Below are 13,195 nucleotides of genomic sequence, written 5' to 3' on the forward strand. Positions count from 1 at the left end.
GCAAGTTGCACCCTCGCATCCCATCATGGCAATGTATTTTTGACGAATGAACCGGTATCAAAGTCACAAGTGTCCATTAAAATCCCTCATTTGTGGCTCGCGCGCATGCAAGTTCGCGGTAGCCACCCTTGAATTCTAAAAGCGTGTTTCCGAGCTGTCTTCCAACTGGACAACCAAGTTGTGTTTGGAGAAAGCAAAGAATACTACCTGATGCTTTGCGTGCGACTATGATTATAGGCCTGTGAGTATCATATTTTTTCGCCCGATCGTGCACAAACGGCAATTGTAGGTAAGCCATGAACAACAACAGGTCCGACGAGCGCGCCATCTTGGCAGGGTGCAAGGGAGTTTTCTCACCTACCTCGTACATAACAGTTGGAGCTAAAGGGGTACGTCTCAAATATTCCTCATCAAGTGCTCCAAGTGCGCCTGCATCGAGCTAGTTCTTCTCGTCACTACCCTTGGCAAAGGCAACTCGACAGTTGGCCGACCCACCAAGGCAGCCTGGCTGCCATGAGAGCAATCATTCTCGAAATCACATGTGAAGAGTATCTTTATAGCTTACTGTACGTTTACATCTAGGAAGGGGCTTTTCCAGCCACTGTTTACAACGACAGGCAATTGGGGATGCGCACCCTGACACACAGGCCTGACACACCGGAACCAATAAGGCCACAGCGTGGGGAGATATGTATCACATTAAGATCAACCATGCACTACATGTAATTACTATGTCCAAATTTCCCAGGTTTGTGCATGCTGAGGCACAAATGCTCATCCACCTCTGGTTACAAATTTTGATGTACAAAAGTAACAGAGAAAGCTGTGCAGCTCTGCACATACTGATTTATATTGGTAGATAGACACGCAGAACACCACAGCAAAGGCTGACATACAACACCAACATTACACTTGCAAGTTGATTCAATCCACTTGGGGCACTCCTGCGGTGAGCATAGTCAAGCACGGCCACTTGCAAGAGCCAAACCACAAAGGCAGCAATGCCATGGCCTATGGTACGTCACGGCCTTTCCTCTGCACAGGTCAATACTGAGCTTGCGCGGTATGCCCATGCTCGAACACCACTGCCCAAGCGGATGGCGGTTGGGCGACTTGCATCGCCGGTCCGGCCCATTGCGTCCAAACACGTTGTACATCAACAAGGTGTAGCCGTTGAGGTCTGAGCCTTAGCGCCCGCTTCTTCTGTTCCCGGCAGCCAAGCCGTCACTTGCTGTGCTTGCAGCTTGCGCTTGGGGTAGCACATCGGAATGCAGCACAAAAGACGGTTGGCGCGCAGCCCGTCAAGAACCCACGAGTAGTCGCCCCTAATGCAGATTCTTGGTGAGCCAGCATCAAGAAAAGTGACAGACGTCTCGTCCAGTATTCTCATTGTGGCCAGCACACGCTCCAGAGCATGGTTGCGTTTCTTTGGCAAAGACTTGAATCTGTTTACGCGACACGGTACAGGAAGCCTGAGGAGTATGGGCGAGCTATAAAGGATCACCCACGGTACGGCGGAAAGCAGATCGGGACCAGCTGGCCCAAGGCTGGGAAGACAATTGACACATACTTCCAGAAGGAGCACAAGTGGGTGTACAGCGGTTGCAAGTTCAACGACCGCTTGCTCTACGCAACTCAGCAGCAGGTCAAAGCCAAGGGCTTCCTGACATCTGACTTCAGTCGCCGGTGCGATCTCCGCTTGCTGCAGGTGCTGGAAGCACATGAGCACTCCAATGACATCATCTGCCATCTGCTCATAGGCATGGCTCCAGAGGATATGGTCTTGAGCAGTTTCTGCATTGTTCGTCGCGGCCACATAGCAATACGGCATGACTTAGTGGTGCTGTGCAAGTTGCCGGAGGTGCACATAGTTTGGAATGGGCATAATGCAGGGAAAATATGAACCAACTCACGGGAGCCTGCGGGGCATGCACATGTGAACACTTTCGACTGGGGTGTGCTGGGGGCTCATCACTGCGGCAAACAGCACCACATGGCGTTTGGGCAGTCATAGGGCATACTGTGTATGTGCCCAGATTGTATGTTGGCATGCACCTGGTCCATGCACCTGCCGTGCGAGCTTCAGAAAGCGCGAGCATGTAGGGATGAGTTCTCCATGGACTTCCGAACAAATCAGTACAGGGAACAGCTCAAGATGGAGAGCAAATATGCAAAAAGGGCGCTCGAGCTATTGAAGGCCGCCGATGACGGTGAAAACGCGCCGGAGCAGCCCATGGCGTTTGTCCTCCAGGAAGGCATTGACAAGCCATTCCTGTACGATCTGGTTTTTGAGAAGGAGGACTCGGCTCGTTCCGGAGCGTCCAAGGTTTCTAGGTATGCAAATATATATGGTTTTGTATGTATGGTCTTCATGTTGCCCGAGCGATTGTCCTTTGCTTTACCACACCATGCATGCTGGTTGTTATTCAATGCTTCCCAGTCCAATGCATAACATGGCAAGATTGGCTTGCCACGTAGAGTGGAAGGACTCGGTTCACGCAACCATCACTCCAGAGAGTATACAATTCATGTGCGCACAAAGAGTCCGCATTAGGTCTTCCTTATCTGTTGAGCTGTGTGCAGAGACACGAAGAACCCCACGACCCTCTCCAAAGACCGGTTCATGGGAGACATGCGAACATCCACATTGATGGCACACGGCCCTCCCGACGCGTTGTGTTTTACGAAACCACAATTTGCTCGGAAACCCGTTGTGCAAGACACCTTCTACCGGAAGACCAACATTGCCTTCCCTGATGGATGTGCTGCCGTCAACACTGGCGATGCCTGATATGGATGTTTATGAATCTTTCGACCCCTTTATTCTTGGTCATAGTACCATTGACTGCGTATGGTGATCAATACCATGCAAACTGCACATCGTGGCGTAACTCCCTCAAGGGGTTTACATGGCCTGCACCCTGCAAAGGTTGCAAGGACCAAGGTTGAAGACATCGCTCAGACGAGAAATCTAAAAGAGCTACCAGCAGGCATTCAAGGACAGTCAGGTCCCTTGGGAGTGGGTGAAATAAGATGATCTTCTAAGGTAACACACTCTAGTCGAGGTGGAGAGCTCTAGAGATCTGATTACAGAACAATTGTGAAAAACGGCAGCGTCCTCTCCCCAGGAGCACAAAAGGGTGGCTGCAACTGAAGTGCGTGACGATGGTGCTGTGTTGGTCTAGAAGAAAAGAAAGAAGTGTTTCTGGGTACCAGTCGAGAGCCTGACCCTCGTAAGAGTGCGAGTCCCGCCATGGACAGGGGGATTGCGAAGTGACACGTGTTGCGGGGTAAAACGACGATGAAGAAGACATGTCAGGTCAGGCTATGGTAGGTCAGGCTGGTCCAGGTATGCTAGCCTCAGGTGATGGTAATGATAGCACTGATTCCCAAGCAGTTCTTGGAGTTGCCAATGTCCATGTGGATGTGGTTTGTAAAAAAATAAATCATCATCATCTCATGCACAGGCTCTGTGCACGTGGCAAGCGATGCGCGCGTGACTCATACAGCGTGAACCATGTCCTTAAATAAAATAAATGAATCAATCAATCAAGGTTACCACTCCATCGCCGTCGTTGGCGAGGGGGACTTACTACGTTGGCGAGGGGGACTTACCCAAGGCGATTCGGCCTCATGCCCTGGGGATTTTGCAACCCCCTGGACAAGTGGACATTCTCACAGGGCTTCGATCTGGGATCCGAATGGCCTCAAGCCCAGAGGAGGTGGTACCAGCGACGTGAGAACAGAAGTGTTCGGGGGCGTAATATGGTGAACGCGATGGACACCCAATGTTGTCGACGCGTTTGCACTGACGCCACCGCCTTCTCAATGTATGTAAGTGCTGTGGCGATGGCAATGGCTTTTTAAGTATTCGCAACACAGTTGCACAGTCGGCAACTTATTGTCGACGTGGCGTCCTGCTAAGGCTTCAGTGACAGCAGTACAATGCATAAACGTGGCAGTAACTCTTGAAGATCTGCCATGACAGTGTCGTCAACAGTGGCATTGACTAACACACGTAGGACAAATTCACACCAACCGCGTGCGGACAACGTCGCCTATGACTGAGAAAACAAGGTCTGTGAGTCACGTGATCAGCACGCTCCCTCCGTAGAACGAACCGCACGGGTGACTCCTCACTGTCGGCGACACAATGGAAAAATATCGTCCAGTCCAACGTGACTCAAGACCTTTCGTTTTGAACTTTCGTGCACGCCAATGCACGAGTCCTCGCATCAAAGTTCGGTCAGTATCGAGCCATCACTTCTAATCGGATCATCCAGTTCGACTGGCAGCGGCCACGCTTACCGCTTGGACAACCGTGTTATTTATGCACACACCGCCCTGGGCAGTGGCAACATCATCAACGTATGCGAGCACACAGCGAGGCATACGGATATGTATTAGTAGGTGGACAGGCCACAGAGCAAAATTCAAGGCGATTTTGACCAGGGAACAGAATGTGGAGAACATACATATGCAGGAGCTCCTCGAGGTACCTTCACCGCAAACAGGCAGCCCAACCAAACCCTCGAAACACTAAACTGATGCTCAGAACCCTCCAGCCACGCGGGGCGGAGTGCATAACGGCAAAGTACCAAAGGATAACTGGAGAAATCCAGGAACGAAGAGGAGCCAACGCACATTGGGGAAGCCACGAATGAACAAACTTAACCAGCGACCATCTTAACGTGGCGCAAAGCATCACTGCAACTGCAAACACCACAGGCATATTGCATTACCGAAACATTGATTGTGGATTTGTCAGATCCGCAACTCCAAAAGAAGCGCATCCCCACACAGCAAACGGAAACACAGCTGGGACAGGCTACACCAGATCTTCAGACATGAAGAACACGATGCGCCTTCCTGGCAGAACAACAAAATCAAGTCATGCGTAAACCACGAGGAGCCAAACACCAAACAGTTCATGGCGCTCTGGAGGTGATGCTTCTGCCCAAAGGCAACATCTCTGGAGACCAGGTGGTCGAAGGGTTGAGTGGCTGGCCTCCATGGAAATCAATGACAAATGATGCGGCCTGGGTCCTGACAACACGGCAGATTCTTCACATCAGTGCCGCCGGGGGTCTGGCCGCCCCCTACCGCGGTCACGATGCCCCCCATCACGACCACCTCTTCCTCCACGCCCTCTCCGGGCCCCATCGTCAACGTCGTCCCTCCACCCATGCGGCGTTGCATCAGGAGGTGGAGGGGGGGGCGCCATCATGCCGGAAAGCCCTCGGATGTCCTGCTTTCCTGGCCAGTCAGCACCACCTGAGCCAGGTTCGGGCGGAGGGGGGGGCGGCACAAGAGCGGGCCCGGACGTGGCAGGCCCTGCGCTGTGTGCTCTGCCGTACAGTGGGCCTGTGCGTTCTGCTGTCATGGGCGTGTGGCCCGGCTGAGGGGGTCCTGGAAATGACTGACTGTCGGATGGGTATCTGCCGCCGTCAGGGGGGTGACCCGGCAGATGTCCAGACGCGCCTCCAACCAAAGGGGGGATGCATGCAGGCGAGGGCGGCTGCTGAGGGCGGCCTGGGGCCTGCGGGGGTGGCGGGTAGTTATGGGGCTGGAAGCCGCCAGGCTGGAAGTTGCCCGGCTGCGGGCGCTGTGGGAGCTCACGGGGCGGCGCCAGCATCGGTGCGCTCAATCGAGGCTGCGACATCTGCTGCTGCTGTTGCACGGGACTGTGTTGTACGGGCTGGAACGGGGCGCTGCTAAAGATCGGCATTGTACCCGGGAAGCCTGCCATATCGGGGCGAAAGATGAGCGTTTGTGGCGGCTGCTGCATCGGCTGCACGTGGTGCTGGCCGCTGTGCGCGAGCTGAGGCATCTGCAGCGGTGCACTCAGCTGCTGCTGCTGCAGCAAGGGCTGCGGTTGAAGTTGTGACATGGGGGGGCCGCTGAACATGGGGGCTGCGGACGAGAGCATGTGCTGGTGCTGGGGTAGCGCAGCAAACTGCTGTGCCTGCTGCAGCGCAGGTTGCTGGGGCTGCTCTGCTGAGGGGGCGGGCTGTAGGTTGCCGAGAACTGCCGCGAGCGACGTGAGGGACGTCCCAAGGTCAAAGGTCGCCTGTGACGGCGGCACGGCTGGCTGGGGGTCTGCCGGCGATGTGGCCTGGGTGACAGGCTGCTGGGGCACGCTGTTGTGCAGGTTTCCAAGCACGGAAGCTGCTAGCGCACTGATGTCGAATGGCACTGGTGCCGGGCCGGCAGCTGGCTGCTCAGTCGCTGCCTCGGAATGCTGCCAGGGCTCTGCGCTGTGCGATGAGTCAGACACGGGGCGGTTACGGGGGTCGCTGGGAGTGACGACGGGCGCGCTACTGCTGCTGGCGGGGGCTGTGTTTGCAGACGGCGCGTGCGCTTGCGAGCGTGGTACGCTGGCGGCACTGGACGCCGGCTTGTCTTCGGCCTGCGCTCTACGCTCCTGCTTTTGCCGCGATTCATGTTTTGCCGCCAACCTGCGAGTCAGCTTCATGCAGGTCAGCGTCAAACCTGGCAAACGAGGCACGGCACTCTGGGGCAGCCAACTACAAATGTGTGTGCCACTGGCTGAGGGGTGTCAGCGTGGCAACAATCAACACAAACAGTCTGACAAATGCAGGCAATCTGCAGCAAGGCGTCTGTACCTGGCCAGCTTTGCGTTGCGGACAGTGTTGCGCTTGAGCTGCGCAGCAAAGTCAGAGGCCAGCTTCTTGTCCTTCTCCTTACGGCTGTGCACAAGCGCTAGGATGAGGTCGTGCTCGCCGATGTTGGCTTTGACGGAGCGCTTGAAGCGGTCGGGGGCCGCCACGTGCGCGCTGGCGCAGAGACGCCCCGACAGCTCACCACACGGAATGATGTAGCCCTCGTAGCCGCCCGGGCCCACCGCCGTACACTTGTCCTCAACCTTCATGCCGTCCGCAAACTGCAGCTCACGCGCTTAGCGTTGTTAGCACGGTGTGACAGTACTTTGTTCATATCACTGCCGCATCCATACAGACAACACAGTTGTCTGTATGGATGACGCAGTTTGAAAAGTACTTGATTGGTCACAAACATGGCAGCGGCGGGGTAACGGAATCATGGCATGCCAAGCAATCAGAAGGAGCGAGCGCTGCAACCTCGCAAATGCAGCGCCTGGCAGGGGGTGGGGGGGCGGACCTCGATGAAGGAGGCCTGCTCGTCAGCGGACATGCTGGTGCTCATGCGCATAGTACTGACGGTGACGGTCCGCGAGCGGCTGCCCTTGAGGTCCTCAAAGAACTTGAGAAGGGAGCGCGTAGGCAGCTTGCCCTTGATGCTGACCGTGCCCTCGCGCAGCATGCGCTGCAGGTCACCCACGCCCTGCATGCTGATCACGTCCATCTTCCACGAGCCCGCAGCTGGCATGGACAGCCAGCCAGTCCACAGTTTGACGCCCGGGGCGCCGTTCCCGGGAAGTGTGTCCCACGCCGGCAGGATGAGCGGTGCCAGGTCCTCCACGTCTTTGAACTGGCTCGAACCTGCAGCAAAGACGATGATGATGGTGGTGCGTCCTTATGCCACACACGCGCCTACGACCTTTGAAGATTCGCCAACAGCCCTGTCTTTCAAGGCCTCTTGTGTGCTCATGTGATGTCAGAATGCAGCGCGGATTGTGTGAAAGGGTGTCCGGCATCGAGATCTAGCAGACAAACCCGCTCATGCTCCTCTGTCTCACCAATAGGCACCAAAGGGAAATATGAAGCATTTAGCGACGGCGAAAATATACCGGACATACGGTACTCCATCGTGCATATGCGAGCCCAAGAGCAGGTTGGCATTCAGTGCAACCACATAAGCCGTGTGCCATATGACAGAGCACGGGATGCTGGGATAACAGCACGCTGCAGCACACACAAGCTTGGCCTTGCTCCCATTAACGAGCAATCGGCGCTGACAAGCGTGTGGTAGGCTGTGTGCTCTTTGCCCCGCGAGCACCATGTCCTTGAACAGCTAATGACAGCCTTGTGGGCGTGGGGCGTCACACGCAGGCCTCCGGCGTCGTATATTGAGGCACCCGATGCCAGTCTCAAGAAAGGGCCTCGCCAGTAGACAATTTCAGTCAACGCTCCAGGAATGCTGAGTCTGCCAGCAGAAGTATGGAGCGTACCATCATCTGCATCGAGGGATGCCATGCGGCGGGACAGCTGCGGAGCGGGCTTGGGGCTCTTGGACGCTGCAACAGGTGAGCGGTGGGGCATAGGGGCCGTGGCAGATGCCGCAGGCTTCCCAGGAGCTGCCACTGGGGACAGCGGCGGTGTATGATCCTTGTCCTCGTTGGCGGGAGGGCGGATGTCTGACCCTGGGTTGTACTCTGGCGCTGCATTGCTGAGGTTGGACCCGCGAGACTGCTGAGTGGATGTTGATGCTGGCACACCGCCCACGGAAGGCTGCCTCTCGGGCAGGTCATCAGTCTTTGGGCCGTCGTCGTGTGAGTGCGCAGGGGACGCCGAAGCTGCCTCCTCTTGGTTGTCATCTGCAGAGGACACCGCGACGTCAATGGCATCTCACAGCTGTGCAACTCTACCGCTGAGGGCAGAAGTATGGTGCTTGAGCAGCTGGAGAGCAGTGGAGTGGGCAGCGAGGGGGCGGGACACACCGATAGATGCGGCAGGGTTGTAGGCATCGTCGCCCAGCTCGTACTCTCGGTACTCGGGAGAATCCTCGCCAGCATCTGCCAAGCGGCTCTGCGAGCGCTCGAGAAAGGAGTCGTAGTCCATGAAGTCATCTTCGGCTCGCTCATCAGCGTCTGAGTCACTCATGCCGTCCTCGGATGCCTTACGGTGTGCCACGGCCTTGGGCACCCGTGTTGCCAGGTGGTGCTCGGCGCCGTAGGCAGGGTACGGATTGTGGTCTTTGGGCGCGGTGAGGTCACTGGACTGGAGCGCCGGCACCTCCTGTACCTTGTACTCCTTCTGCACCACAACTGCGCTCGTCACCTGTGCATTGCCCAACAGCCTTGGCAGCAGCATGCGATGCAAACACAGCCACGCTGCTGTGCGTTGCCCCGATAACCTTAAAAGACCTTCCGAGGGCTGAAATCAAAGCAGAGCAGTGGGAGGGCACATGCCTGCCGCTTTTCTTCAAGCTCCTGCTTGGCGAGTGAACGATTGGCGGCTGTGCTGAATGTGGCAGCAGCCTCCGGATCCAGGATAGACATCTTCATGCTCTTCTGGACTTGCCCCGACCGCCATTGACTCACCTCTTTGGACGCCAGCTCATCGGCCGTCATGGTGACCAGCTTGTCAGGCTTCACCTCGCCAAGAATGACTCGGTGGCGAAGCTCAGGGTTCTTTTCGTCCCGCAAATTGAAGTAAAGGCTCCGAAACTTGAGGCGGTAGTCCTTCGAGATGTCGCCACGCGGGGCTGCAAGCACATAGCGCGTACCTTGGTGTTCAGATGAGGGATGGTGGGCAGGAATGCAGCAAGCCATCATCACAGGCTCTTTATGTGGACGATGTATGCTACCAACGCACGCACCAGCCAGGAGGCGAACACCCTGCTGAGTCACACCATACCTGGGGCGAAGTTGGTGGAATTACTCCCATATCAAGGGTCCTGATTTGCCAAAGGAAGATGGTCGAATACGCAAAGCCACTTATGTCACACTTTCTAGGCGCGAGCATACCGGATCAGAGGCCCACTGCCTTGGCATAGGCAGCCGCCATCTGCCGTTTGCTGTAACAATAACGCATGTAGATCTGAACACCAAAAAATGCTGTACCCCAGGACACCCTTGTGATGCACGGTGGCCCGGACAAGATGCCCTCACTGATGTGGCGCTTTGGGTTTCCCGCGCAGTTAAAACCATGAGCCCTATCATACCCATAGTCTGGGGACCCACAAACGACAAATACGTGCAATATGACGAAGGGAATCAACGCAAAGCACCACGCAGGCGTCCCATAGGCTCAAATATCGCACTCCGTCCACTTTTGAACATGAGGGCATTCTCAACATGAATACTTCCAACATTTTGCATCACATGCGCCCGATAATCTGGCAGATGGGCTCTGATGGCAAAGCAGCCTTCTGGCAACACTCATCGTGACAGCGCATCACATTCTCCCTCCCACCCTTGTGTTTTGGAAGCTCAAACGATCCCCAACTCTTTCGAGACAGGGGTTTCCAGGAAAGAGGGCACTTACCAGCGGCTATTTCCGCTTTGGCTGGGATCACACATCGCACACACACACAGGTGATGGCCCGCACAACATGGATCACTCGGCAGACACTCAAGAGCGCCTGCGACCGCTTTGGCTGTGATGACCACATATACGATGCGGATCTGCTCACACATCTCTTGCACGGTGGCGCGTTCCCCAGGGTCGCTTGTTGCTGCTTCGTGCGGGAGCAGACCGTGCGAGCTGGAGTTACCTGGCAGCTCACCCTGCCTCCCCGTGGCGTTGCAGTTTTACAGCTAGCAGAACGTGACCGGCTTGCAGCGCTACTAATTGCAACCATTGCACGGCAAGCACCAGGTCAAAAGTCGTGTGTATAAATGGCACGCCGGGCGCGATGCCAGCACGGCTTTCAGTGGCTCCTTACCATACTTTGTTGAGCACTCAATTTCAATTGCGCGAGCAGTCTCTGCAGCATCAAGCAATTCCTGCTCGTCTGCGCCCTTCTCGCGCAGCTCTTTAGCCGCAAGCGTAAGGCACTCGGCAAACTTAGCGCGCGCATTTTTGCGGACATCGTCTGTCGGAATAGCTGGCTTGGCTGCCTGTGTCGTCCCGCCCGAAGTCGTCTTCTGTAGCACTGGCCCACCCACCTTGGTCAGCTTCGCTGGCCTCAAAGCCGCTGAGGCGGCTGAACTGGGGTGAGTATCATTGCCGGGCTCCCTGCTGAGGTGCTGCGCACGTTTCTGCTGCTCCGAACCTGCACGCACAGCTGGACGGTCACGGAACGCCAGAGAAACGCCTTGAACACGCCTTCAATGTAAAACGGTTCTCAACCTACGGCGGGAGGACAAAGGGGAAAGGTGCAGTGTCATTTCGGTACTGAACGCCCCCTGGTAGCATGGTTTGTGCAACGGATTCAGGCACTGACCGCGCACACTGACACATGGTGTAGCAGCTGTCAAGAAACGCAGTGGCGCACGTGGACGATGGCTGTGGACCCCAGGCCCATGCAATGAAGTAACCCCTGCAGGTTCAAATCGTTCCCCATCCTTGTTGGTCATGCATGCAACAAATCAACACAGCCTCGCACAACTTGAGCTGCATCGCAACTTCATGCAGGCCTTCATCTGATGTAAGAGGTTTTTTCTCTTTCTGCTCATTTGTTCGGCGTGCTGGAACGGAGATGGCATTGTACAATCTTCCAATGGAAAGCAGATGCTGAAGTGTGTTCGCATGGCCACGCGAGTTCAATAAAAGCATACTGTATTGCAAGATCTCGACACACGTTCACATTTCTCCATACTGGCAGCGTGCATTAAGTATAAATTATACTTAATTCAGTATAATTTATATTTCATGGCAACATATAGAGTCTTATACAAGAACGACGCAGTGGCCTCTCGGTACAAGTCGCGAGCCTTTGTTGTTGCATGCTTGCCCCAGAGGTGGGAGCTGCAAGACCACAGACCCCCAGAGCAGCAAACTGCGAAAGGCACACTGCGTACCATAAAATGCCGCAGATTTGAACGATTTCTCCACTGGCTGAAACTCTGCGGAGCCTGACAGCTTGCGCTTTGACCCCTGAGCCCGGTTCTCCCCCCCCCGCTTCAAATCCTCTACGTCCCGCGAGTCAAGTTCCATGCGATGGTCGTCCTCGTCGATGCTGGACATGTCGGAGGCGTCGTCGTCTGAGTCTTCGATGGCACCGGCATCCAGTGACTCATCCTCTGACTCAGGCGTGTGGAACACCTCAGTCCCGTCGCGCTCGACTGGAATGTCGTCCTTGTGAAGCTTGGCATTGCGGTTTCGCAACTCCACTGCACGCACAAGTAGTCTGGAACCCATGAACACACCTGCTGCAGTGAAAATGAGGAAAGACGGACCCACAGGTTACTGGCCATGCTGCGAGTGCAGTGTGCTCATTCACGACAGCAAAAGTGCAGTCGTGCTTGCAATGCCCAGAGGCGATATCCCCCGGCTGAACTGCTGTAAACTCATGGTTTGCTCCCATCTATGGAGAATCTTTGATATCATCACTGTTTCATACAGTTTGAGAGCACGTTCTTGCGATCCACATGTCACCGAGGTGCTGAGGCTGTGGCACTCACCATGCAGCATGAGACCGTGCACGCAGACCGATAAGGAAACACAATCTATAAGCTCTTGATTCCAAATATGGAATGAGTGGCGCTCCTGGGTGTGGTGTCGTGCTTTGCATTCGCACCTGGTAAGGTTGGCTACATGAAAGACATCTTGGTGTCACCGGATCACATGGCATGAGCATCGCTGTTACAACATAATAAAGCAACATGCATTCCTTGTTCATGGTGCAACAGCAACATTCATACCATGAGACCAAACAGACCCTCATGAATCCAGGCGCGAATGCAAACCATGGCGCAACACGCAGGACGAGCGCCCAGCTTTCCATGAATTCCAGCGTCAGAATAATTTGGTCTGACAAGAGGCAGAGGAATGCGTACATACAGAGATTTCTCTGCTTGCCAGCACTTCTGCAAGATCCACGTCTTCGTAATGTCCTTCCTCATTGTCTTCATGTCCGGGATACATAACCAGTGCCTTCATCTCCTTCTTTCTCAGCTGCATACGAGTAACTCAATTACTGTCACGGCCATGCAGTCCTTGCTCATGTATCGAGAAGCGCGGCACCACATGTCCACATGCACAGTCGCGTGCGAAGCGAAAAGAAGCACACCTTTAAAAACTTCACAGGGTACCAGTTTGAATCATCTGGCCAGTACAAATGCACATCTTTGTCCTTAAGCTTCCGACTGAGGTCCTTGCGTTTGAGCACACGATACACCTTTCTCGTGGGACCTTCAACGCCTGCTTCTTGCTTCTTTGGGACCCCATACTCTGTAATCAGATCCAAACTCAGCATCCCATCGACGAAGCAATTTGAAGGCAGCATGAGAGCACCGAGGGCAACTTTACCTAAGTCTTCGAATTTGACAGGAGCCTTTATTTGGCGCTTGGAGCGTTGGTTCATGTTGCTAGCTGCAGTCATTCAATTAGTACAACCAGAAGTGAAAGAGTACTTTGCACTTTTTGAG

The 13,195-nt window shown here is 55.0% G+C and overlaps 1 protein-coding gene across 1 annotated transcript; it reads left to right on the top strand.

Moving 5' to 3' along the window:
• The first annotated feature begins 2,062 nt into the window (after positions 1–2,062).
• On the top strand, positions 2,063–2,791 carry LOC149809622 (uncharacterized). The gene is made up of 2 exons (XM_089994738.1): positions 2,063–2,334; positions 2,584–2,791. Exons 1-2 carry the CDS (start codon positions 2,063–2,065, stop codon positions 2,789–2,791), a joined length of 480 nt encoding a protein of 159 aa, XP_089850864.1.
• The last annotated feature ends 10,404 nt before the right edge of the window (positions 2,792–13,195 follow it).

The sequence above is a fragment of the Nuphar pumila genome, unplaced genomic scaffold (assembly GCF_984573655.1).
Source record: "Nuphar pumila unplaced genomic scaffold, dmNupPumi1.hap1.1 HAP1_SCAFFOLD_971, whole genome shotgun sequence".
NCBI classification, from domain to species: domain Eukaryota; kingdom Viridiplantae; phylum Streptophyta; class Magnoliopsida; order Nymphaeales; family Nymphaeaceae; genus Nuphar; species Nuphar pumila.

Bases quoted from the DNA above. Each gene is read 5' to 3' on its own strand.
- LOC149809622 (XM_089994738.1), top strand. From the start codon at position 2,063: ATGCACCTGCCGTGCGAGCTTCAGAAAGCGCGAGCATGTAGGGATGAG. The intron at 2,335-2,583 runs GTATGCAAATAT...AGCTGTGTGCAG, and splicing joins GGAGCGTCCAAGGTTTCTAG to AGACACGAAGAACCCCACGA.